General features: G+C 42.6%; 3 protein-coding genes across 3 annotated transcripts; 1 reads left to right on the forward strand and 2 right to left on the reverse strand.

Annotated features, from left to right (window-relative positions):
• Positions 1-4,591: 4,591 nt before the first annotated feature.
• LOC122777670 (Golgi reassembly-stacking protein 1-like) lies at positions 4,592-9,369 on the reverse strand. Its single transcript, XM_044039093.1, has 9 exons — positions 9,120-9,369; positions 8,233-8,313; positions 7,567-7,770; positions 6,788-6,874; positions 6,543-6,673; positions 6,295-6,433; positions 6,102-6,213; positions 5,886-6,002; positions 4,592-5,590 (listed from the first exon to the last, which is right to left on the reverse strand). Exons 1-9 carry the CDS (start codon positions 9,183-9,185, stop codon positions 5,310-5,312), a joined length of 1,218 nt encoding a protein of 405 aa, XP_043895028.1. The 5' UTR covers positions 9,186-9,369; the 3' UTR covers positions 4,592-5,309.
• Positions 9,370-11,830: 2,461 nt separating this feature from the next.
• LOC122765813 (elastase-1-like) lies at positions 11,831-15,277 on the forward strand. The gene is made up of 8 exons (XM_044020251.1): positions 11,831-11,913; positions 11,987-12,081; positions 12,181-12,287; positions 12,969-13,097; positions 13,235-13,371; positions 13,445-13,590; positions 14,970-15,119; positions 15,197-15,277. The coding sequence occupies exons 1-8, from the start codon at positions 11,880-11,882 to the stop codon at positions 15,212-15,214; spliced, it is 816 nt and encodes a 271-aa protein (XP_043876186.1). The 5' UTR covers positions 11,831-11,879; the 3' UTR covers positions 15,215-15,277.
• A 2,485-nt stretch (positions 15,278-17,762) lies between these two features.
• csrnp1b (cysteine-serine-rich nuclear protein 1b) lies at positions 17,763-27,687 on the reverse strand. Its single transcript, XM_044037454.1, has 5 exons — positions 27,364-27,687; positions 23,999-24,197; positions 21,912-22,171; positions 21,514-21,810; positions 17,763-21,356 (listed from the first exon to the last, which is right to left on the reverse strand). The coding sequence occupies exons 1-5, from the start codon at positions 27,367-27,369 to the stop codon at positions 20,373-20,375; spliced, it is 1,746 nt and encodes a 581-aa protein (XP_043893389.1). The 5' UTR covers positions 27,370-27,687; the 3' UTR covers positions 17,763-20,372.
• Between the last annotated feature and the right edge of the window lie 204 nt (positions 27,688-27,891).

Raw genomic sequence — 27,891 nt, forward strand, 5'->3', positions numbered from 1 at the left:
AATGGAGAGGAGCTAAAAGAGACACACACACATGCAGTACAACACAAGCACAGCTGAGCTAAAGCTGATTGAAGATGCTACAATTGGAAATAAGTGTAGCTGGTTAAGCTAATGATGAATCAAGTGAAGGAGGATTTTCCTGCAAAAAAAACCCAAAACATTTGTATTCAGCCAATATTTATATTTCATGATTCGGGCATTTGAATGTGAAGCAGTTGGCTTTAAAAATAAGATTAAGTGCAAATTAGAAAAGATGGTAAAATAATCTGCACTGCAGCTGCGATTATTAAACTGCAGACGGCTGACAGTGACTGCAAAAAGTTCATGCATCTCATGATTTCTGGGGTTATTTAGTGCACGTTAACTCCCCGTCCAGTCAAAACCCAGCCTTATATCACAGCAGATATGTCACATATGCAGGAAAACATCAAGGATCAGTGTTGAGTCATGTTTCTCAATCCAGTCGTATCCATCCTCAGAGACTAAGCCAAACCTTTATCCCCCTGTCTCATCGGCTGCTTCTCACCACAACAAATGAGGCGTCCTCACCAGCCAGACACAGTCAAATGTAAGAAAACCAGAGGTAAAAACATGTCAGACTTTATAAAGCTGGATCACCTGACAAAACGATGCCACAAAAAGAAGCAGAAAACTTGCTATCAGAATAGAATAGAATAGAATAGAATGGCTTTATTGTCATTATACAAGTTGTACAACGAGATTTACTGTCTCGTCAGATGACTGAGCAAAGTAAAAAACAGCATATGCCTCATCAGTGAATCCATAATGTCGATATATATTATTGAAGTAATCTGTTAAGAGAGAGGAGGAGCAAAGAGGAGTGGACAAATTGTCCCACAGTGTCAAGATGACCCTGCGGGAGTCGAGTGTGTGCCGTCTTGTGAGGCGAGCTCCTCACCCCTGCCGAGTGCCAATTAGAATTGGAAATAAAGCGGGGCCACTGGGCATTTAACCTCTGCATCGGATTCACCACCTCATCTCCTGCTCTGTTTTCAGCAGTTTTGCGGCTCATTTGGAGAGTTTTTAGAGAGTGAGAGGTGACTAAGGTCCCAGATAAAGGAGGGTAATAAAGTCGCATTTTACGGATAATAACAGCAACATGGCTTTTGTAAAGCAGGGTGGGCAGATCAGGCATCCACTTTCCAGACTATAGCCGCGACATTAAAACAATTTTATGGCACCCAATAAAACCTAAGAACTAATCCTGTCACATTTCCTGCAGTGAACCATCACAACACCTAGCCTACATGGAGAACGTATCATGCATCAAAAGGATTGCAGTGCAGCTTACTTTGGACAATTTTGTTTCGCTCACTATGGTATTGTGTTGTCAACCATGTCAGAAGTTACATCTACAAAACTTTTGCTTTCCAGTTGTAGAAAGGTTAGCATGCTAATGAGTACAACTAAGACGGTGAATCATCAGCCTAGCAACCAAACTTGAACACATAAGCATGATGCAAACCAGCTCAAGTGTTCCTATTAAAAGTTAGCATCAACATAGTTCAGTGCTTTAACTCTTCATGAATGTTGGACATATACTTGGATCTGCTAACACTCAAACAAACAGTAACTAAAGCTAACGACGCCCAAGAAGAAGTGGTCTGTGGGCTGAGTGAGGAAGAGGAGGAGATAGGTTTGCACAGTGCAAACATATCTCTTCCTGCCCGACGTCCGTGACAGTGAGATAGCATTACGTTGTACCGGTTGCATCACAACGGACAGAAGCTCATGGTTTCCTGCTCGGTTTGTGGCTGTTTGTCCTCGGGCATTGAAGTAACAGCAGTGGCAGGGGAGGGACGTTTCCTGTCACCCAATCAGCTGACTGTCGTGGGTCTAGCTCCACCTGTACTGCACCGTACCATTACTCTGGAAGGGGACAGAAAAATGGAACAGCTTGGGCCGGTCATTTTGGTACTATTGCTAATAGAAATGCAAAAAAATATGTACTGGACTGAATCATTCCACTCGGTGGAAACACATCAGTAGTGAAATCTGACACCTAGTTGCAGCTGTGTGAGGTGCGGTACAGTATCAGGTGTCTTAACCAAAGAGACAGTAGATACGCCGTTTTTTATCACAACATAGAGTATATAATTTCAATACTTTAACACTAAAATGTGAAGATTTGCACCTGGATTACATCACTAGTTTAGTTCCATTTTAAGTGGCACAAACGCAGCAGTTGGGGTACACGATTGGACTTACAATATTTGCCACTTACTGAAATTGATTTACAGCTAATTCTGCAATGTCTTGCCACATAAAGTTTGCCACTTTATCTCACCAGCAACATTCTCCATGTGGAAAGTGAGGTTTGGAAGCTTTGGAAGTTTGTGTCTTTCAAACAGATATGAAAGACATGAATACACTGTTTGTTTTTAAGGTCGCACAATATTCAATCTGTAAATACTGCATCATATTCTAAAAGGGGACATACAAATGAAATGGATAATTAAAGAGGAACGATCAATGAACATACAGAAGAAGCAAGTGAAGAATAGGAAGCAGCAGCTGTTAATGAGGAGATAAAAGCATCTTTTCTAACAAGTTCAGGTTTCCTCAGTGTGGGCAGAGCTCTTTCACTGCAATTATGGTCTGTTTATTAGTGGTCTGACACAGGCGGGCACTTCTCCGGGATTATTCCCTGGCTCCTGTGTGCACACAATGACGAAACACTGCAGAACACTTGCATGCAAATAGCACCTCCATCCCAGCACCTCCAAATATAGGCCAACTTACAGCGAGAGTATCTGTGATTATGGTAGGAAGGTAGAAGAAGGGTGTGAGAAGTATTTGTGTTCACACATGCACACAGAACTGTGGATGCCACCGAGGAGCTATATTTAACTTCCTTTCACACGAGCGTCCACATATGCCAGCCTATCTTTTTCCCCAAAAGGAGTCAAACGTGCAACACTTCCGCCTTTTTTCCCACCCATTCATTCATTCATTCCATGGATGCCTCCCTTCTCTCTTTCCTCACACTTATTCTATTTCACAATTTGTCATGCTGCAGTGACAGGCCGAAGCACAGGGCACTATGCTGGCGCCTGTGAACCGAGCCTCTCCGGGGGTTTGACGTAGAGCCAGGCTGACAGGAGGGTTCAGCTGCGTCACAGTGTCCTTTGAAAATGTTCTCAGGAAAGGGAGGAAAATGAAGGCAGGGCATGTTTCCTTCAGAGGTGAACCCCTTTTTTGCAGCTTCATCCCCTCGGCTCCTCCTGGCACGCAAGCTGTTGGCGTTTGCCTCTGGCTGCTTTCTTAAAACGATGCTGTGACTAGAACACGGGAGGCTCTGAAACAGCATATTTACGCCCGAGGTCTTTGGCAGGAAAATACCATCACTGAATAGGTGTAGATTTAATAAACCTGGGGATCTAAATCTATTTCAGTGTTGGGCAGAACAAATATATTCATGTGAGACAGACGCAGACAGGTACACAGGTGTGCCAGACGAGAGTGTCCTTAAGTGTACCTCTCACTCACTGGTGGATAAAGACAAATCCATCTTCCTCTCGTGTTTCTTCCCACTCACAGTGTTTTCTCTCCCATAATGCCCATCCCCTTCATCTGAAGAGTAGCCTGGTAAATAATTGAGACATATTCCCCCCCCTTCTGTTACTGCAGCCTCCATTCTTAGTTTTTATTTTTTTTTATTTTGCATTTTCTGGGTCTCACAGATATTTGTGTAATCTGATGTAAAATGTGCACATTGATCAATTGTCCAAACAAAGGGATTCTCAGAGCTGGATCAAAAAGAGTGCAAAGGGCAAATATAATCGTCATGATATCTTATATACTGTATCTTTTTTTTGACATGATTATGAACATCTAAGTAGCTTCTGGATACAACACTATGTTGCAGCCAGTTCTGGACATAATATGATACCGTTTCCAGTGTCTTAATATGCAGCTCTAGATTATATCAAGAAAAGGATATATTTTCTGTTTTCTCTGCTCACGGAAACTACTCCCACTCTGATTGATGTACTCCCATCATTTGTAGTGAAAAGGCCACAGAGGAAATAGGATTTTTGCAAAAAAATGCCAAATGGAAACATTTTCATGTTTCCATTAATCCCTGAAAATATGATAAAGGAGCCAGAGACTCTGCTCGCTCTCATTTTTAGGCTGCAATGGATGTTCACGTTGGAATCTATAAAGAGGATTTTGCTGACACCTGCTGTCTGAACCATGATTATACTGATTTAGACTTAAACAGATACATTCAGAAAAGAGCCATGACAACCACATAATATTTCACAGTGCAGTTCTCACTTGTCTGGAGGATTGTTACTGATTTGATTAATTTCCTTCATGTTGCTCATATTAAACAGATTATTGTCCACACAAGTCTTTTTTACACATTGAAATACCCATAAAGGTCAATAACAACTGATTAAATCCAGGTTTTCGATTTGATTAAGCTGTGGAAAAGATTCTCTTTCTGCCTTAAAATTGCAGTATTTCACTTGCCAAAAAATTACTGCAGCTCCCAAACGAAGATACTGACACTTTACTGCAGTAACGCACGTCTCCTAGAATAAAGACCATGAACAGATGCAGGTTCATCTTTTTCTTTTTTTCTTTTTTAATAAATATTTAAATATTTACACCCATCCATAAAAATCATAAACAATCATATTTACTTAAAATCTACGAGTCAATCAAACGTGCTGTCATTCGCACTGATTCAAAGTCAAACATGAGACAAAAAGGCTTTAAATGGTTGATGCCTGAGATTAAAATCATATAAATATATATATATACATATATATATATATATGTATATTTTTTACGTGCACCCAGATCAAAATTCATCCCAAAAACTGAAAATACCCACATTTTAAAATTGTAAACAATAAAATCAAACAATGTATCTACGTGAACACCACCTCAAGCTTTTTAGAAGGTGAGTAGAGGAAGAGCATTATTCACCTTTGTCTTTTTTTTTTTAGTGCAAACTGTGGTGACTTTTAACAGCGACGACTCAACTAAGGCTTCATTCTGCTCCATGTTGAGACACACACACTAAAGTCTAAATGATACATTGATACATTCATATTGTTATAGCTATCGACCAGCTCTCCACTCCAGCGTGCCGACTTCCCTAAATGTGCAATTCAGCATGCAGCAGTGGCACTTGGATATAAATAAAACTCTTGTGAATCAAAAATAATTTCCAGTGAAGCAACTTACAATCACGTGAGGAAGCTTTTTCCGTATAATGTGCTCGTAATCGTCTATGCGTAATGAGATGAAAGGTAACTTATTCTCTGGGCATCTTAAGTGTCTGTAGCAGCAGCAGCAGCAGCCTCTGTCATCTCCTCCTCCATGATACTGGCGGAGAGCGATGGTGCAGAGACAGTATCTTGCATACCTGGGTTATTTGTGTCACACAGGCTTTCTATGGCCACTTCAAGGACGACGGAGTCACCGTCTACCGGCTCTGGGCTCAGAGAGGTCGCAGTGATCGGGTCAACGGCAGGCTCCTGCTCAGTTTTCTGCATATCAGATTCTGCTTCCTGCGTTTCTGGAGATGAAGGTCTTAGGAACGATGAGGTATCTGTAAGAAAGGAAAGTGTAACTGTCTGTTAAATTCAAATTAATGTCAAATAACGATAATTAGGCCCATCAGCTCCACATGATTGTCTGTATTTTTCGGTAAAGCAGTAGTTCGCTCTCATGACATTTAGTAACATTCCCACGCAGCACAGGAAGTCATTTGTTTCATATCAAGACCGAGGCAAGAGCAACGTTGCCTTAATAAAGTGAGACAGCAGCAAACAGGTTGGAGTTTGACTGAAAACACAACTAAAACATTTCATTGTGTCACTTATAGAGGTTGTACAGGTACTTACCCAAAATAGACCGATCACCAGAGTCGTAATTATTAAACATGGAGCACTGGCTTATGTCGATGTTGGAAACCATATCCGATTTGTCTGGAGTCACCGTTTCAGGGAGGTCAGAAATACCTGCAATTTGCATAAAAATGGGCGAATGATTTGTTAGGAAAATACACAGTGAAAGACGTACGTCAGACGCTGAGGTTATGCTTTGTGAAATGTGATTACTTAGGTCAAGAGGTGGACGTGTGGGTGAGGTCAGCAACATTTCCTGCACTTCATTTTTAATCAAGTCTGCGTTGCTAATGCTGGGAGGGACACTTTCAGCCACAGAAGGCACCTAAAGAGAGAGAGAATCTGTGTTCACTTAAGTCTTCACCAGAGAATAAGTTAAGATAAAGAAAGATATGATCATCTGTACATCAGTGTGGTCACTTGCAACTGGCTCTTCACTGCTGACAGTGATAGTGGACTCCAAAACACTTTTATTCTGGTTGTTAGGTTGAATCGGACGAGTTGGGATCCTGTGCAAATATCCATAGCCGATACCACAGCCCAAGCTGAGATGTAACACAAAGACGGCATAGGTTATGCATGTTTATTGCATCTCTATAAAAGTGACACAGTGACACAAATGTGATAAATGCTTAATTATTTACCAAAGCCTACCTTCCTTCTCCTCCCCATGCTCCGTTGGGAGTCACCACAACCTCCCTGCATTGATCCGTGTTTGTGTTGTACACCAGCAGCTTCAGTGGCTTCCCCTCGCTGGCCTCAATCATTGAGAAGAAATCTTCAGACTGCATGGGTTACAAAATTTAATTTGAAACGTTGTAACACAATTTGTTCGTGGGCAGATGTCTTTAAATATATCGATTTGTGTTGAAACAGAGCAGGCCACAGGAAAAACGTACGTCTTGTAACACTTGGTCAGCTCCCACAATGAAGTCGTCATGTGCAATAAGGCCAGCCAGTGCCGCAGGAGAATTAGGTTCTAGATCCTGAATAGGAAAAGAATATTATGAAGACATTTTATTTAAAAATAAATAGATCTGTTAGTTTGTCATTACTTTCTGTGTGTCCAGAGCTCTGCCAAGGTCTGTCCGACTTAAAATCTGTCACCCTCCCTCTTCCATGTTGGTCCAAACGAACCCTACGTGGTTAAATCTGTGCATTTCTTCAGTTTGATTTCTCAGGGACCGTATTCTGTATTGTACAAGTCCAATTGGTGGTTCACTTAAGTTTTGGTTAAAAGAAACCATGGATGCAAATTTGAGGGCAATTTCCAGGTGAGAAATCGCCACTACTTAAATTGAATATGAGATTGAATCTACATGTATGGACACTAGATTGATGGTGACCCTCGTTTATGCATGAACCGAAATGCGGGCTTGTGATGTTAAGCAGCTATCTGATGAGTGAGGTAAATGTGAACAAGCCCTTACAACCGTTTAGCCAAAAATTAAATGGTTACAAACGACCTCTTAATAAGAGTATGATGTTGAAAGTTCAAGTAAAATTGGGCATGAAATTGAAGTAGCTTTAGTTTGGCTACCTGCCACTCTTTTGCCTTCAGACTAACTAAAACAAATTGTGTTGCCTATTGCCTCACAGAAAACCAGTTGCTATTGCATTAAGGTCAGCAAAATGTCAATAGATAAAGATAAAACAAAGGGAGACAGATTTGACTTACCAGGACGTGCCACACATTCTCATTGGCTCCTTCAAAGTTGCAGAAGCGGACACTGGCCCCCAGCAGACCCTGACCACCCCACATGTTACTGGGCGTCACCTCCAGTTCCCTAACCCGCTGCGTCTTAGAGTTGTACACTTCGAGTCTGACCTCTTTTTCGACATTGGCCTTTAGAAGGTCTTTTAGCAAGTCGCTCTCTTTATTCTGGAGGAAACAGAGAGATTTTGAACAACCCAGCTGAGAGAGAGCACAGATAACGGCAAACCAAATGACATGCAGAGGAACATTAAAATTAGACTATGGCAGCAGACCTTTACCACATGAGGCTATAATGAAGGTCTGATGTTTAAAAGTTATAATAAGGAGCCATCAGTTTGTTGTCATTGTCATTAGTTGTTTGGTTTTTGGCATTTGGCATTCTACAACACACTGCAACACACAAACTATCTGGAAGAAGTTAATAGGAGTTTAGTGTTGTCTTATAAGATAAACCACTTGCTGTGCTTTAAATACAACCACTGACCCTCATCTTATGTATTAATTCACAATTCACCTCATAAATGTAGGAATGTATTCATTAAAATCCCATCCAGATAAATCTGATGATTACCATTTAATAATATTTTTGGTATTTGGCCTGGGGACTTGTTAATTAAAGCTACTTACCAGTCGGGTGTTTCCTATCGAGAGGATAAAGTCAAAGAACGGCTCCAGACCGGCCTTCAGAGCAGGTGAGTCCTTCTGAATCTGAAGAATGGCAGTAAAAATAGTCAGAAACTTTGTGGCGATATTCGCTTCCATCACCTTGCAATTAGGGTTAGCCAAATCTTCAGGGCTGAAAAAAATGAATCAATGACTACGTTTTCTGATTTGTCAACTTCTTAAATGTGAATATTTTTTTGATTACATGGACAAAACAGGATTGTTTCCAGGTTTGAGAAACAATGATCCACATTTTCTGAGATATTATGGACCAAACGATTAATCGAGGAAATTAATCGATGATGAATATCATCGTTAGTTGCAGCTCTACATCGCTCTTCTATCGCGTTTAAAAGGTGGGTGTCCACAATATAAAAAGTTTGGGACACACGGATAAGCATAAAGAATACTGTAGTTATAGTCGCCCCCATGTGTCGACTTAAGAAACTGCAGCTGTCAGATTATCGTTGTTGTAAAACAATATTCCCTCCACATGATGATGAGGCTGATATTTAACCATAATCAGTGCTACCATTAAACGGTGTTTTTCAGCGGTGTGAACTGGGCAGTTGTTACAGCAAACCGCGGTAACTTGGGCGTGTTCCAAATGCCACCTCATCATGGGCGGACGCTGTGAACCGCGGTCATTGTACGAGCGACTACAATTATATAGAATTACAATTACAGCCTCTCACTTATTAACAACCTACTGCACTTGCTTCTTCTCACATAAATATAGCTACACTGCCCGCTCAGTTTAGTAAAGTTGGCAAAGGCATAAGACTGTGAGTGAGCATAATGGGACACTCTGCAGCTGTGCGTGTGTAACCTTGCGTCACATCACAACTTACCCCGTGAACATGATATCCACTGTTACTTCCACCGTCCGACAAAAACGAGCTCTGCGGAAGCCCCATGGCCTTTAACGGTCACGTTTGACGAGCACTAACTCAATGTCACTGAGGTAGAGTCACGTTAGAAGGCATATTACTGGAAGCTACACGGCTACTGCTGCTGCCTGCTTCAGGCTAAAGGCTAGTGCTAACAGCCGAGGACAGGCTGACACAGCAGCAGCAGCAGCAGGCGGCGCGCGCTGCTGACTGCACGGCTAGGCCAAACTAATAAATAAAGATGGCAGAAAAATCGATCTCAAGGATAACATCGAGCGATTCGGCTGCCCTCGACTTGACTCTGTGCTGTTGCCTGGAAACGGACAACAGTGGTTGTCATGAAAAGTTGACGTTACTCAGAGAGTAGTGAAATATTTTATTCAAGTAAAAGTACCACAATGTTTTTGATAAACGTTTACTTAAGTACAAGTAAAAGTACTTGTCTAAACTGCATATCTGACTATACTTAAAATCAATAAAGACATTGTCTAAACATTTTAAACATTGTTTAAAAAAGTACTTATCTAAAATGTACAAGTTAGTTTATACACACACATTATACACAGTTACCTTTAAACATTGTGAAAAACACATTATTTTTGTTGGAATCTTTTCTGTCTGCAGGACAGTCTGTCCCCTTATTTGGACACAAGTCTTATCTGTCCCGGCTGACCTTTAATTGCTCACCCACCACTGAGAACAAGCACCACATTTCCACGAAACACTAAAAATAAGTTCATTTTGGTACATGTATTTACATATTATTTTTTAGATTTTATAATAAATGAATGGTTTTGAATGAAGTCACGTCTTGCTGGATTTAGTTTGAGACACTTATCTGGAGTAGAATTTGTGTTGAGCCTTTCACCTGTGCATGAATACAGCTGCTCTCTTCTCACTATGATAAGATGTACAAGCTTTGGAGTGATATTCTTTCAATGTTTGATCACAACATGTTGCAGTACAACAAAACATTCACCCACTCCTGACTGGCTCTGTCCTGTTCGTAATTCACTAAACATTGTTGGGTTGTATTTATGTCTGGAAGGTGTTTGGTAGTAGTTCTTAATTCAGCCAGTAGGTGGCAGAAGCTCCTCATGTCTACACTGAGAAGCGATCAGGCTTTGATGGACAGTGCTTTTCTTCACAGTCTCAGGAACACGTTGGTTATTTGATGGATTTTAAAATCCTAACACATTCAAGAAAAACTCCATTTGCCAAAGAGGCTTTCATGGGAATGTGTTTTGATGTGTTCAAGAAAACCACAAAGTTCTCCAAACATCAAGCATCGTCAAGGCTTTTGTCCAGACGAGAACTGAATTTTCTTTCATCGTGGCCAAATGTGAGCTGTATGCACTCACGAGTGTGACATTTCCTCCTCGTCTGGAATCTGCAGCCATATGTTGTGGTGGTCGTCAGGAGGCTCACAGCATGACATCACCTACACAGTACAGAGCGTGGCTGTTTTTCTCTTAACCACGGAGACCAGAAACCATAGATGAATTCCAGTGGTTACACAGAGAAGACAAAAAAAGACAAGGTCATTTCAGTGTGAAGTGTACATTGTCTTTAATTTTATATGAATTATAATGATTCTGGTATTTCAGACCAGTGAGTCAACTACAAATACAGTAACATAATTATAGGAATATTATTTAGTACTATTACAGGACCGGCCATTTACTGTCACTATGCTGTTATTTATTTGACAGCTGAAGCTGTTTCATTCAATCTTCAGGGTTAGATACTTTAAATACCAAAATAAATGCAGATCTATTATTTCAGTTGTTAGCAGTACGACGAAATGAGGATTTACAACATTGGGGGGTAATTTACAGTTCACATTTCACACAAAAACAGAAAGTTAAAGTTAACCGCGTTAAAAAACTAACTATGTAACTTTTAAATATTAAACAAGCTACTTTTTACTTTAACTTGAGTACGTAGGTCAAATGTTATCAAAATAGTGGTACTTTAACTTGAGTAGAATATTTCAGTACTCTTTCCACCTCTGGTAAAAATAAAGTGTTCCATCGACCACTTCCTGTTGACCTCTTGCAGTCCTTTATATGTACAAGCTATAGCGCCATCTTGATCGGCTACAATTAGAAGCTTTTGCACACTTAATAAAACATTCTTCCTGCCTCACAGGGAGGCCAGGGCCAATCCCAGCTGACACCGGGTTAGAGATTTGGGTTCTCCAGTCTGTCACGGACAGAAACTCAGAGAAATCATGTGTAACAATGCTATAACATCAGTCACACCATAAAACACGTACACTTTTTACACTTTGAGTATATGTAACCATTTAGACGTGCAGGTAGTGGAACATTTTCTTGTATTAACAGACTGATGCTGGATCCAGACATAAGTATATTTGTGTTTTCACAGGTGCTCTTTTCTCACTATGATAAGATAACTGGTTTTAAACTGTATTCCTATTTTAACGTAGATGTGAATACACTGACCCCACAACGACACATATACATATATATGTATGCTTTACTGTATATGTTTGCCGACTACGTGGAAAATAACTCTAAAATGTCACTATTTTCTATAAAAACTCAGTGTACTTTAGATCTTAAATGATACTTGTGTTGATTGTAGGTGTTGATGTTGGCAGATGTCTTGATGGTTGACTCATACGTGCTGGAGTCGTCCCAGGCTCAAACTAATATAAATAGTTAACGGCAAACGTGCGCCTTACCCTGCTCCATCATGATTTGGCTCGTGCCTCTTCTGTCCTGCCTCGGTAAGTTTTCCAAGCACAACGCCGCCACACTCTTCAACTCCTGTACTTTGTTGAAACACTGTCTGCGTCACAGGGCTGATTTATGCCGAGGAACCTTTCAACCATAAGGTCCACAATGAGAGAGTCATAGGAGGCCACGATGCCAGTCCCAACACCTGGAAATGGCAGGTAAAATCAATCAAATGCAGCTGATTAACAGTAATTCTTCAAAAGTAAAATATGATGCTTTTCATGTTCTATGTTCTTTCTATCTCTGTGTCCTTTCAGGTCTCTCTCCAGTATGACTCGAGCAACCAGGACTCGTTTTACCACCTGTGTGGAGGCAGTCTTATTAGCAGCACGTTCGTCATGACTGCTGCCCACTGTATCATCAGGTTGGGGCACTGAACTCTCTTAATATGCGGTATCGTGGTGTCACTTGCACGTTTGGGGCTGGGTCACGTCGCCAAAAACATTAATATTATCATTTAAAACAGTTTATTGGCACTGTGAGTGGACCGCACCCGCATTAAAACGGACCTCAATCCCTGTCCAATACTGCAAATTACTGTATATTGTCGTATTTAATAGTCTTTATTTCCTCACCTTATTTCTACTTTTCTAACTAGCTGTGATTGGCTGCTGTAACACTGCAAATGTCCACATGTGGGACGAATAAAGGATTATCTTACTTTATAAAGAAAGATTTTAGATGTTTAGCCCCTGATTTAAATGCGAAGAAGCCAGATAATTGTGGTTAGAGCTGCAGCTAACGATTATATTTATAAATCGATAAATCTGTCGAGTATTTTTCGAGGATTAATCGTTTGGTCCATAAAATGTCAGAAAATGATTAATAATCGATTATACGAGTCATTGTTTCAGCCCTAATTGTGGTTTTCAAGCACTTGTGTGTCAGTGTGTTTTTAAAGTGCATTAACATGACTTTGATATATAATGAACCTTGCCCAGCCCTAAGTCGCACATTTTGAACCTGAAAGTCTATATTAATCTGGTGTTAATGTTTAAAAAAAAAACAAAAAAACAACAACAAAGGTTTATGTCCCTGTCCCCAGTTTTGATGCTGGTCATTACCGTGTCGTGCTGGGCGAGTACAACCTGGACAGGTACGAGGGCAGTGAGCAGTTCGTACGCGTGGAGACGATTGTTGTCCATCCTGGTTGGAACGGACAACTTGGCAATGGGTAAAATGACAACAACAACAACAACAACAACAACAAGAAAGACGATTTAGCCCAGCTGCTGAAAAAACAAACAAAAACACATGTTAAAGGGGTGCTTTCGTGTTTTGTTAACACTCTTCTGCATTCTCTTTCCTCAGAAATGATATTGCTATCTTGAAACTGACCAGTCACATATATGACAACGGCTACGTGGCCATCGCTGACCTTCCCTCTCCAGGAGAGACGCTGCCTCATGATTTCAGCTGTTATATCACCGGCTGGGGGCTCATGGATTGTAAGGATTGGCTTAGATTGGCACATTAACAAATAATTAACAACAACAACATAAAATAATTTTATCTTCACAGACTATGGGGGCGTTCCTTCCATCATGCAGGAGGCTCCCATCAAAGTGGTGGAGCATAAAGTCTGTTCATCGCCCAACTGGTGGGGCGTCATTGCCCTGAGGAGCATGGTGTGTGCTGGAGGGGACGGAGTCATATCAGGTTGCCAGGTAATCAGATGACCGCAACCTCACACGTAATACATACCTGTACATTCACAAGTTAACGTTCATATAACCAGGATAACCATCCCTATGGTAGCACTGCTCACCAGTTATAGTTCATTTAAAGTATTAAAGGGCGGTTTCACCCAACGAAGAATACACTTAAAATCTATTCTATTCGATTAAATTTGTCCAGTTTTTTAATTTATTAATTCATTTATTTGGGGTTTTTTTTTATATATCTTTTACTATAAAACTTGACGGAAACACATTAACGAGCACAGTAGGGCTTTTATTTTCTTTGAAGGAACTTTGACGTTGAGTTTTTGTCAAATTGAAACTGAAGGAGTTCTTCTTCTTTTTCCTCGAAATAAATCGCGTAGTTTGGTGAACATGAATCGAAAATAGAAAATGGGAGGAGCAAATAACCGCCCCCCAAAAAAGAGTCTGGATCCTAACAAGTGTGCAGCCGAGGAAGGAGACGACTTCGTAGGCTGCTCACTCTGTGTGAAATGAGACTGTCTATTATTAGTTTTGATGGAGCCTCCGGTTAATGTTATTTTTCGTAAATATTTCATGTCACACTGGAATAAAATGTGACGCGTTTCATACCGAGAGACACAAGGCAGAAATAAGACATTAATAGTTGAACAACAATATTATATAAGTTGACACTATAATGATCGATTATTCACAGCAGACGATTTTGGACATGAAATATTAGTACAAACACAGGTTTGACCAGGTCAAAGGTCAAATAAACCTGGTTGAGCTTCTTATAACAAAAAATTCAATAATATGAAGAATCAGCTGAAATTGTTTGGATAAAAAAGCTCTGAAATGATATCTAATTAAATCATGATCATATCTTATTTTTGTAATGTTATTTTTTGGGGGGGTTTATTTGTTGTAATACAGTGTTACAAAAAGCGTGCTAAGACTTCTGGGATAGCCTCCGCTGTGAAGGACACACAGAATGTGTCCTTCAAAAACGGGCACACGTCGCACAAGAAGGAGTCGACGATTTGCGTGCCAATTGGGACACGCCCACGGCGTGGCACTGTGACCCGTTTTCCACACTTCAGAGGATCCAGATCCTGAAATGATACATGGCCACAATGTTAGAGGAGTTTCCCCAAAATGGCCTTCTACACAAAAGCATAAAATGAGTGCTGACCAGTCTGCTAACTCATACAGAGAACACTGATGAGTACGGAGGAAAGAGTTGGTCGTAAAATGTAAAGCAGGTTAGAAGGTAAACACAATCTAGAATGCTGAAATTGTCGATTTCATGACAACATATCAGCTTCATCAGAAACAAATCCTGATAAAAGGGTCTGAATACACTGTACCTTGGTTTCAAAGTGTCTTCTCGTGTGTCTCAGGGCGACTCTGGTGGACCCCTGAGCTGCCACACCAACGGAGCCTGGAGAGTCCACGGTGTGGTCAGCTACGGTCCGTCTGGTTACTGCAACCAGGTCACCAAACCCACCGTCTTCACCAGGGTGTCGTCCTTCATGGACTGGATCTCTGATGTAAGCCTCCTGCGACTTTTTATTTTTTTTTTGTTTCACTTGTTTAATTTCTCCTTTCATTTGTTTTACGTTTGCAGGTTTTGGGCAGTTATTAGACGGCACGCGGCCCGAGCTGTCAAATGACCCGACGACGTTAATAAAGTCATGTGCATCTCAAAGATGCTTGTTGGTTGTAGTTCTTGATTCAGCCAGAGGGTGGAGAGAGTTCCTCATGTTTAGACTTTGATGGACAGGGTTTCAGCAACATGTTATGTGGTTATTTGATTGGATTCTCTGCTGTGCTCAGTTTTAAAATGCTAAAACACTCTGATTTACACATGAAGGGAAAACCCTATGAGACCTGGACCTCCAAAGAGGCTCGAGCAGGAATGTGTTTGATTGTATTAAAGAAAAACCACAGAGTCCAACAAACATCCGCTTCGAGGCTTTTGTCCAGACGAGGACTGGGATTTTTCTTCAGTCGTGAGCCGTATGCACTCACGTGTGTGACATTTCCTCCTCATCTGGAATCTGCAGCCATATGTTGTGGTGGTCGTCAGGAGGCTCACAGCATGACATCACCTACAGTCGAGGAGAGCGTGGCTGTTTTTCTTTTCACCATGGAGACCAGAAACCATACATGAATTCCAGTGGTTACACAGAGAAGACAAAAAAACAAAACAAGGGCCAGTTCTATGTGAACTGTATATTGTCTTTAATCTTATAGAGAAGACAATGGTTTCGCTGTTTCAGACCAGTTAGTCTGTACAGGAAAATAAAGCAACTCTGTGGGCCTTTTATTCTAAACCTCACTAATGCAGAAGAGTTCATATTTATTGTTCTATACGTTTCATTGACAGTTGGAGACGCTATTTATTCTTCACATGTAGGCATTTCATACCAGAACAACAAAAGAACAGAATAAGAGTTAAATTAAATGATATTTTTACTGTCTCAAAGACGTTAAATGATCCAACCTATAGCTCAAATTTAGCCAGTGTGACATTTACACTGCCTTACCTGCTCTGTTAGAGATTGTCCTGTAAAAAAAACAAGAACTTGCAGCAGGATTGCTATTATTCAACGGTAAAATTAACATTGTTTTCCAGTTTTCTGGAAAGGTTATAATACTGTACACTTTCCTGGTTGACAGTCTTCACACAATCTCTGTCCAAAGTTGCACGGACAGAATTCAAACCATAACTATAGCAAGTGTTGTTTGTGAACGAAGGACCGAGTCAAAACCACTGATTTCCATGACTTTCAAACGTGTATTTACCGTTTGAGACAAACAGAATTACATAAAAACTGCACCAGTTCTCTCAAGTCAGCCTCTGTGTTTGGAGAAACTGCAACTGCTCACATACAAAACCCCTGAGTTCTCCTCATAATGTGGACGATGAACATAAAAATCCAAAGAACTAACCCCTCATCCAGCCAAAATTCAAACCTCTGTGTGTGTGTGTGTAGTTTCATGAATATAAATCCAAGAACAGAATGAATACAAGGTGTGCATTAAGATATCCATCCATCCATCATCTACGACTTAATCCTCTACACGAGGGTTGCACTGGTGCCAATCTAAAAGGCGGGGTCAATTCAGAGCCTCTAATCCCTCAAATCTACATGATTTTGGGAGCAAACCAACTACGTCAACTGTGTTAAGATATGTCATGAGTAAAATCATAAAGAATTCATATCAACGTGAGAGAATTGAAGAGGGATTCAGACTCTAAAGGAGAGTGAGTAAGGGAAACGATTGAGAGGAATGAGAGAAACTGATGTTTTTATATGACTATCTACTGTGTGTGAGTAATGGGATTGAGTAATCTCACCATTTTAAAGGAAAGTTGTCAGTTGTCTTTGAGAAGACTCTGCTCCGTTCAGCCTCGGTGCCTCTGCCTGCGGGGGGTTTATTTCCGTGAAAAAGAGCCCTGAAAAAACCCCAAAGTGTAACTCACTCAGATTAACAATGCATTCACTGTGTCAATTATGTCATGTGACAAGTACTTACTCCGATCAGCGGGGCAGCAGTGGGATCGTCTGACACTTAAGTACAACATTCACGTGCCCTTCCTTTACATTTTTTATATTTCTAGCAACTTTTACTTTTCCTCTAACTGTCTTTGTTACACGTTACTACAAAATAAAATCAGAAGAAGTAGTGATATTATGGTCTGTATTTATATAGAGCTTTTCTAATCTTGATGAACTGCTTTATGCTACACCTTTCACCCATTCACATGCTGCAACATGGAGTTAAGTGTCTTTGCTTCAGGATCCAGGAATTGAACTCACAACCTTTCAATTGAAAGACAACTCACCCTACCACTGAGCCACCATGGCTAAATTCTTACACCTCACTTTTTTTTTTACTTCCAAAACTTGTCAATAAATGACTTTTGATACTTCAGTACAGTAAATGTCGCATACACATGGACACATGTTCAGACTGTAAATATGTTTAAAAAAAATCTGCAAAAGCATTTTAGCTGAGTCATGTTTGGGCTGTTTAATTCTTCTTTTTGGGAGGAGAATATTTGTAGTGAATTATGTCTTTGAAATGACTCACAGCTTCATCGTTCCCTTCAGAAATGGTCTAAAACAACTTCTATCAGCATCGGTACCTGAAATATGACAAAGAACAAAGAACAAAGTGGAGGATTTTTTTAGAAAATGTTGTTTTTTTATTATGATTTGGAGGGACAGGCTGTCAAAATGGCTTAGATGAAAGAAACTGTCGTTAAACAGCAGGTTAAAGTGTGAATATGTAAAAAATAAAGCAGCTTTTGTTTGCTCTGCAGGACCAATCAAGCAGAAATATGTACAACAAAAAGGCAAAAAAGTAAGTAAGACACGTTTTTTTTCTTTCTGAAAATGAAATGAGAAAAAAAAAGCAAAAAAGAGGCAAAAAAAAAGCCATACTGTAATACATTACACTGATAAACACTCACTGTTGCAATTACTTTATGACAATCGATGTTGATTTTATACAAGAGAAACAAATCAGTGCCGACTTCATGGCATGAGAACATAATAATAATAATAATAATAATATTGGATGGACGTCAAAGTAATCATCAAAAAGAAAAGTAAAAAAAAGAGCGAATAATACATTTCCCGATGTGTGCAGGCTGCACTTTTCAAAGTATACAATGAATTAATTAGAACAAGGTTGTTCTTTCTTCTTCCTCTTCTTAACAAACAAGGACCGGCATGCATAACTTTTCTAAAGGGTCCAGAAAAGGCTGTTGAAAGAGTTGTAGAAAGGATGTGAGATATGTACATAAAGTCTCTCTCGTGTCCCTCAACGACCACGTTTTTGAAATGTCTTCAACTGTCGGGGGGGAGGGGGGGTTGTGTTTGCGCGCGATAAAAAATCTGTATAATATATGCAGTTTTTAATCCACAAACCACCCCATTTATAAACATGTTGTAACCCAAGTCACAGACTTCCAAAAAGATTCAAGCGTACAATCAAATTGATTCTTTGCAGTTTACTTTTTTCTTTTTTAGTGGCATTTCGCTAAAATATCTAAACCCCCCCCCCCATAAAAGGCTTGCCTATGAAAAATACTTCAGAACGCTAGATTAGCAATTACCTTCATAACGTATACATACATTTCCTCTTATAATTCATATATTACAAATGTCGTCCGTCCACCGGATTGGAAAATGACTCGTTTTTTTTTGTTTGTTCTCTTTTAATAAAATATTCAAATTTTGACAGTGATTAGAATTCATTTGTCGAACCTAACATAAAGTAGTTACAAAATATTAGTGTAATTTGTCTACGCTTACATTATAGGCAGCAATACAAGAGACCCATAATTTAGTTTCAGTGATTAGGGAGATTTCCACAGTTTTCATTCCCAAAGCTTAAATGGAAGCACTGTGCACACGCACACGCACACACACACGCACGCACACGCACACACACACACACACACACACACACACACACACACACACACACACACACACACTGTTGGCAAGCCCCCTTCCCTCCCGATAAGCAGGCACATCCAGTAAACCTCACAACAGCCCCATTTTTATTGCCAAAACATCTTTAAATTAAATAACTAATGAAAAATAATGAAATAATAAGTTACCAAAAAAAAAATAATAAAAAAAATTGTTAAATGTGTAAGATAATAATAGATATTAAATACTTTCCGATGGAACTCGTGGTCCTGTTTCCCATAGCGACGCCTAAAGGTGTCGCTATGGGAAAGAAAACAAAAGAAGGAAGGAAGGAAGATTGCACTTTCGGGTGGAAAACCACAGTGCTTCTCGAGAGAAAGTAGGCTTTGTCTGAAATAAATAAGAAATTAAATCGTAAAAAGGAAAATAATTTAAAACAAAAAAAGGAGGAAAAAAAAGAAAGAAAAAGAAGATAATACAGCTACAGATTGTAATGGTATGAGCCATTATTTTCTAGATACCCAGCTCATAAATAAGAAACTCCATAATTTAGCGTTTGAACTGTTGAATCGACCCCGTACAGCCAAAACAATGCCTATTCATACATAACTATTCTTCACAGATAAAGTGCTGATCAAGGAGCTTTTTAGAGGGATTTTTTTGTTTTTTGTTTTGTACCGTGAGACCTTTGGGGAGAGAGAGACGTCGAGGAGGACAGGAGTCCACGAGCTTCAGGATGCAGGGACTCCCGACCTCCTCAGGTCATGTGGACGTCTGAGCCCAAAGGGAGGACAAGAAACTATGTTGTGATTCGACTCTGGTTTCATGTGAAGGTCATCACAGCAATGGTCACCATACATTGCCTCCAAAAGCTAGAAAGCTAGAAAAAAAATCCCTGAGGTGCACATTCAGCTGTGTTGAGATATCCAACCTGGCCCCCATCAAAGGTTGATTCCTGTTTAGCATATGGTTGGTGATCTTGGTTTGGTTAAAAGAGCTTTCTTAGGAAAAACGAGAGCCGTCATTGGTTTCCTTTCTTTTTTCGTGTGTTTTTTTTTGTTACGTGGGCCCGGGCCAAATTGACCTCTTGTTTTGCATCTTTCCACTTTTAACACTAGCTGCCGTCTCACACAGCGTTAATCCCAAACTGCTTTGCTAACATTTTGAAGGCAAGTCTGGAAATTGAAACGTTTATTAGGCAAAAAAAAAGAAGAGGGAAATCACAGCTTCCTCTGAAATCAAACATGTTTGACGTTGACATCTTGTGTGCATGTTCGGCCTCCTCCCAAAGCTCCACCTCCTCCTTTTTCTTTTTTTTCCTTGCACCGTCCAACAAATTTGCATGTTTCGTTAAACTTTCACAGACTCCATCACAGACAATTTCATGGCTTCCTCCAACAGCTGATTGTCTGTAAATGTGGCGGGGGGTTCGGGGACAGACTCTGAAAGGCCAATCAGTGACTCCAGGAAACAGGTGCCAGGGTCGCTCGCCGCGGGGAAGCTGGGGTAGCTAGGCAACTGAAAGTGAAAGGAGTTGTCCATGTGTTCGTACTCCTTGAGGGAGTTGTAAAGCGAGCTGGAGCCCAGACACGGGAAGCCGTCAAAGAACTCCAAGTCCGACTCCGACGAGAGGCTCAGGTCCATGTTGTAGCTCGCGGAGCGGTCGATGGTGGGCGAGGGCGTGTGTGGCACGCTACTGCTATGGAACAGGGCGTTCCCCTGGTTGGCGTTCTCATCCAAGAGTTCCGAAATGGCTGTTAATCGATTGTCCGTGTGGCTGCCGTCCGCCGAATCCAACAGCGCGACGTCTATATTGTCATTCTCGTCGGCAAAGTCCACCATGCTGAAGCTCCGGAACGCCTCCGCCTCTTGCCTCTGATCTTGGCAGCACGTGCCTTTGCCGTTCTTGTTCGCGCCGTCCCCGCTACTTCTCGAGCAGTTCTCCGCGTCGCTGAAGCAGAGGATGCGGCTCAGCCCCTGCTCGTCCACGTCCAGCTGGGTCCGGTGGTCACATGGGTGGCCGCCGGCCTCCGAGTCCTCGCTCTGCCCCGAGGAGTCCGACAAGTCTGTCATGTCGCTGCTGCAACTGTTCTCTCCAGCTGCCGTCAGTTCCGAGCTGAAGGCGAAGGAGGGCACAGCTGGTACGGACGCGAGCCCCCTCGCGCTCTCCTCCTCCTCCGTGCTCGACTGCTCCTCCAGCCTCTTCTCCAGCTCCAGCTTCATGATCGTGTGAATGTAATGCGTGTGTACCCTGGTAGAGTTGAACTCGATGCGACCTTCCGTGTTACCGCAGCCGTCCTTGGTGCAGCCACATGGGAAAGAGGAATGATCCATCTGCAAGGAACACGTTGAAAAACACTCAAATAAACTGTCAAGTACATGAAACACAACCCCAGCCCCAGCAGCTGTGCTGTGTTAGGATTTTCCTATTATTAAATCTCAAAAAAATTCAAATGAGCAAATATTCTGTGCAGGGATTTTCAGGTCTTACCTGACATTTGATGCCCGCGAGGCTGCAGCTACATGTCTCCGGCTCGCAAAAGCCCTGGCAGTCGCAACCGCAGTTTTCCCTGGAGAGCCTCAGCTCGTGCAGCTGCCTCTTCTCCTCCTTGTCGATCTTCTTCACGCCGGCCGCTTTGAGCAGCGAGTAGCGGCTTCTTGACGGGTAAGGCTGGAGGAAGGAGCCCTCGTCCAGGTTGGCTCCGCCGATGTCGACGTCCTGCTCGGGGATGTCGTCCACCGTTAGCCGCTCTGCCTCCTCGCTCTCCTGGGTTCCGTTCTTAGTCAGCTGGAAAGAACAGCGGGGAGCGTTTAATTGCTGTTCTCAAAAAATTAAAAAATAAATAAATAAAGACTTTCACAGACTCATCCTTCACTTTAAGAACTTACCTTTAACCTAAGAGTTTCTAGCTTCTCCTCCCTGAGTCTGTTAAGGAGTTTTTCCCGGCGTAAAAGCCGCTGTTCCACGGCAAACTCGGCGAGCGTGTACGTGCGGAGCGCGCTGTGGCGCTGCATCATGCCTAGCGTGCATCCTCCTCGACTGGGAACGCTGGTGAAGCCCTGGCACCGAGGGAAGAAGAACACGGTCACCTGGTCAAAGGTGACGTTCCCCCGTCGTGGCCTCTTGGCTTTCTTAAGGATGGACGTGGCTGTGGATGAAGAAGACATGAAATTAGGATGTGTGGTATCGGTGCAGTCTTTTGAAGTGTCTTTATGGACCACTAGATGGCACAGTGTCCCATCGCTTGAAAGCCTCTCCTGTGTGCAAACATGCTGAACAGCCTGTAAAAGGACACCTCTCTGATTCATGGCCCTCGTCCTCCACCAAGCCTTATCGTGTAGCCAATTAAAAAACACAGCTAACAAAAGTCCAACACACTTGCATCCTGTGAAGTGAAACCTAAAACTCCAAGAATGCTTTCAGCCTCGTTTCTTCTCTCCTATTGTGTGACACACACAAAAAAAAACAACCCAGCCCAGGAATTTTCAGTGGAGGAAGCAGAACTGCCAGGATCACAGAGCGAGTGAGTTAATGCTTGAGGCTTCCGGACGGGGCGGCGGGTGGAAGCACCGCTCTCAGGACAGGAATAAAAAAGCGGCCTGCTCTGGTCTCGGGACAATCCCCCACACATGGCCCAATAACTGGCAGCAGTCAAATAAAAAGGGTCTATTCTCTGTTAGAAACATTGAAGAACAACAGTGTCCCCGCCATTTTTAGTCTATACCTAGACAAAAACCCATATGGGAATCAAAGTAGAACCATATGTGGGGAACAAGCCCAACAATTATTGAAGCTTTATTATAAATTCCACTTCCTCCGCCCACAACACGACAAACGCTCACAGACAAACTTTTTCCTCCGTTGAAGCCAGCAGAGCTTTTTTTTCCCTTTGTGTCTGTGTTTGTGAACAGAAATGGATGATAATACTCAGCATGTGTTGGGCATTATTACCTTTATTATTTCTTGGCCACGCGGCTTTATTGTAACACGCCCTGAACGAGGTCACGGCAGCCAAATGTGGAAATACTACTACTAACGCATGATGATTACTGCACACTCAGGGGAAGAAAAAAAAAAAGACACCTCATCTGTCGCTATAGGGGTGATGTAGATGAAATAAACTGCCCGGTTGAGCCTTGCATCCATCATATCCAGCCATGCTTATGACACCTGCAGAAGACAAATGACACCTTCTCCTCCACATCTATAAGGGACGGCTTTTACCGCTGATTTATACCCATTCGCTTCACGGTGGCAAACAACTTTTCTGTGCAACGCAAACACAGGATCGCGACGCTCCGCCCAGACCGCTCTCCTAGATGTGCCTCCTTCTCTCGATTGTCCAACCCCCCCCTCTCTGTTTCTTATCCTTTCACTCAGCTTTTTTCAGCACCTGTGCTGGGAGCATGCCGAGGCCTCAGACAAGGCTCTGTGTGTTCCCCAGCCTTGGCATGCCGCCACACTTCTCCTTCCTGGCTCGCTGCCCCACCATCCTGGAAACCTCACAAATGTTTGCCCTTCTCCCCCTACACTACAATCCCTCTCCATCTCCACCGCCTCCCCCCCCCCAAGGCCAGCAGACGTGCCCGGGTCCAGACGGAAACACCCCGGCGCTGCTGGACCCCACATCTCTTTCCAAGGAAAGGTGAGGCTCACGTCGCTCCTTGCAAGGTTCTGGGAAGACGGTGGAAGCGGAGCCAAGGTGAGCAGCCGCTGCATAATGCGATTAGCCATTTTTTTTTGCAGCTTTAGGGCATGAAATCAAAAGGGGTATTCATTGCAGAAGTCTGAAATCATTTCTGTGAAGTGTTTCATGGGCTGCCAACAGCCTAAATTCCTTAATCTCTCCCCCCATTTTTATGGGTTTGTTATCAGAGCCTCCACGGAGCAGTAAAGACAAGGCAAGAGAACACATTAAAAAGTATGTACCATCAGCTCTTTCTATGATTTATTATCGCCGAATGAGGACACTTACTGTTGAAATTTGTTGCCGGGGAGCTGGGGTTGCTGGGAGTGGAATCCAGGGTGTCTGAGTAGCAGCTCTCCCCCTCTGAGTCCCAGGCTGAGCAGGCCGAGGAGAGGGAGGAGGGCGAGGGTGAGGAGTAACACTGGTCCTCATCCACCTCCTCAAACTTCCTCTTGAGAAGCCCACTCATGGCGATAGTGTGAGCAATCTGCGGGAAGGATCAGAGGGAAAGCGGTTATTAGCAAATTACTCATACTTGTTTTAACAGCTTTGATCACCAAGGAATAGAATTTTTATCTTATGAACAAAAGTAAATCAACATTATCCCCGTTTCCCTTTTTCCTGCCAGTGAGGAAGATATTGTGCACACGCAGGCTTTTTATAGCGTTATTGGCACAAGCGAGTCCTGTGGTTAACCATGTGAGACCGAATCACAACTGCTCGCTGTACTCGAGCCGAGTGTGGGAGTTCACCATGTCACAGGAAGCAATCAATCACGCCGATTCGCATAAGCCAACAATTACCAGACCCCACACCTTCTTCCAAATCCCATCAGCTCTGCAAATGGATTGATTAGGGACAAAGGGAACGAGCAGAGGTGACCGTCATTTGAACCATTTACCTTTAGGCGGACATCACTAACAAACACGTAGACCAAGGCCGGGGCAATTTGCAACTTGTTCACATGGCTCTCAGAGTGAAAATGTGCAGCTATGCATTGTCGAGATGTTCTGTAATGCAACTCCTCAATGCATTCTTTCAGAGCTCCTGCAGGAGAGGCTGCTGCTGCTGGTTCAGCAATAAAAACAATCAATCTCCTGAGGGAGACAGACAGGATGACAGACAGAGAGAGAGAGAAAAAAAGAGATGATCACCGGTTAAAGCTCTCGAGAAGAGCCACTTATGCTCTAATGCTCAATTATGCCGCTTCATGAGTTCTGCTGATTTATTTGAATCAGATCTTAGTCTAGGAGTAATACCCATTAAAAGTCAAAATCCTGTCTCCTCTGAGACCAGAGACCACAAACATGAAAAATTTACATGTCGGATTAGAGGGGAAGGTTAACCGCTGTGGAATGTTATGGTTATCGGACATAAATGAGTCACATCATTCTGAAGAAACAACAGACAGTGTTCCTCACAACTTCTGGGAAGGCTGCGAGACAAGACAGGTCGTCATCGCCGTCTGCGACCAAACTCCTGCTAAGTCAAACAAGGAGGGGACATACGGGTGGAGGGAAGAAGGAAGGAAAGGAAAGGAAAGGAAAGGAGAGGCGAGGGAAGACATGACTGGGCTCTACTCCAGCGTAGACACTCCCTACAATGATGTGGATTTTTTTTTTTTACTTTTACCCAAAAAGAGATCATTTCACCATCCGCTGTTTACCGTCTTCACAATCGCGGCCAAATGACTAACAGCTGCTGTGGCTCGAGCGTGTCATCTATGCACTTCAGCCTTTGGTTATTTTTAGCCCATGTTTGTCCAAATATTTGCGTGGTGACACCTATAATTTAGTAAGAGAGAGAAAGGAAGAAAAAAAAAAGGCAGAAGACAGACACTTTTTTTGCTTCTTTTTTTGGCCTCGTTTTGAAAAAGTGCAGCGCAGGGATCTTTAAAACTAACACATGTCAATTATTAAAGAGAACACGACTCCGAAAACAAGCTGTTCTGCCAAAATAGGCAAAACTTTAACAAATCGCCAGTTTTACAAAGCGAGACTGTCAAAAGAGACTCTCCGGGGACTTCAAGTGAACTTTAACGTCACGTGACACCTGCATGCCTTTTCTGTCTTATCAGGACATTATGTAAGATCAAGCTGTGCTAGTAGAGAGAGAGAGGACGTAAGCATGTACGCAAGAGAGGAGGAGGAAGGAGGAGTGGGGGTGGGGGGGTCATGCAACAGGGAGCAATTATGCAAAACCAGTTCTTGCTCTGACAAGGATAAAGAATAAGTCAGAATCAAGGGCAAGAGGCTGACACCTTTGTACATGCAGTGGGGGGCAGCGTTGCAGCTGCACAGGGAGTTATTGTTATAGCTGCAGTCAGATATCGTCGTCCCCCAGTGAGCGCATGATGAATGAATCACCTTGCGATAGGTCAAGCCCGCTCGCGCCGTATCTCTGCAACAAAACACAAAAAGGCTTCCACGCGCGCACACGCCGTGGTTCTAGACTCTGTGTGTGTGTGTGTGTGTGTGTGTGTTTTAAACTAGTTTTACTAGTATTACCCTATCGTGGCATTGACCTCCACGGTGTTTGCTACCACCTGGGTGCAGCATCCGTGGATCAGACATGTGCAGCTTTGAAACGCCACAGCATATGTATACAGTACGAACACGAGTATGAGAGAGAGAGAGAGAGAAAAGAGGAGCACAGAGAGGGTTTCACCTTACATTTTTGCTGTCACTCCCACCTCCAATTTGTTGTAAAAAAAAAAAAAGAAAACTAAGCTGTGAGGCATCCTCAAGGGAGTGTATAGCGCCAGCTAAGCAAAGTCTTTTTAATTAAAAGCTGCAGTGAGGCAGAAGGGGAAGGAGGGAGAGAGAGAGAGAGAGAGAGGGGCAGTGGTGTCAGAAGTGGGTCATTGTCTCTTGACTGCAGTCTACCTGACACATTGATTTGTTAATCCTGTTCAACGGGCAGAAACAATGGCGAGAGGTTAATCCTGGCAAGGGGACGGCTTGTAGTCAATCTGGAGCTTCTCAGGCTGCTCAGTGGCTGCACCCACAGAACAAGAACAGGAGAGCAGGGAGAGTGCATGGAACAAGGGACTGAGGGTGAAAAGACAACAATCGTGCAATGACTCATTTGCAAAAAGGCTGGATGGGAGAAGAGGTGTGTGTGTGGGGGGAAAAAGAACATAGATTAAAGAGAAGAATTCAGAGCTGGCTCTTCAGGAAAGCACTGTCTGTGCGAGTGTCTTGCTCGGAGGGGAGAATGGATTTGATCGGACAGCCGAGCCAGTAAAAGGAGCATAACATGTTTTCAACGCCCACTAAATTATGCATCACTGTCATTCCATCAACCACACACACACACACAGGCAAGCAGATAAGGAATGCATCCGCCGAGGTGCTCCCCAGCCAGTTGTCAGAGAGTTGGGAAGATAAATCTGCAGCGGGGAGATTTGTCACCCAGAGCACTACACGGCTCGTGTCAGGTGCATAACTATGTCAGACAAATAACGTTATCTTCATACATGCAGATACAGCAGACTTTTAATATGACTTCAGATTCCCAGGGCATTTCTATTTCATCTACAGACAAACACCTTTAGTCCTCGACAAGCAATTTTTAAATCAGGTATAAAAACGTAGGTTTAAATAATGGCCCATTAAAGGCATTTGATACTCAACTGCTGTAGGAATCCCTACTTTCATCTGTACTTTGACACCACCCAAAAAACAAAAACCTGTAACAAGATGTGCTCATGTGCATCCCCGCTTCTGCGGAGACGTGAACTAGCCTGTCTGAACTGCCCCAGAGCCACCAACAGGACGTGTCACAGTTGACTTTGCCCCCTAACACTGTCTGTCCAGCCTCTGCAGCTGATAACAGCCCAGGGTGGGAGTGACAAGTCGCACTAATCTCAGCCAGCTGAGAGCATTTACATGGCACACTGACAACCCATGTGCAGCGTGTCTGAATGAGTGACGGACGGGAGTTGAGTGCTCATAAAATGTGATAATGATGAGCCATGGAGTCAGCCTATGTGTGTGTGTGGAAGCATGTCTGAGCAGGACAACCCCCCCCCCCACCTCCTCCCCCTCCAGGCTTCAAAAAGGTACTGCACCTCTCACTTCCGGCTCTGTCACTGAGAAGATGGAGGCAATTGATTGGAGTCATCGACATGACACTGAGCTGGAAACCAGCTCCCTGCACAGCTGGGAGAGACACTGGCT

The sequence above is a fragment of the Solea senegalensis genome, linkage group LG1 (assembly GCF_019176455.1).
Source record: "Solea senegalensis isolate Sse05_10M linkage group LG1, IFAPA_SoseM_1, whole genome shotgun sequence".
Taxonomy (NCBI): domain Eukaryota; kingdom Metazoa; phylum Chordata; class Actinopteri; order Pleuronectiformes; family Soleidae; genus Solea; species Solea senegalensis.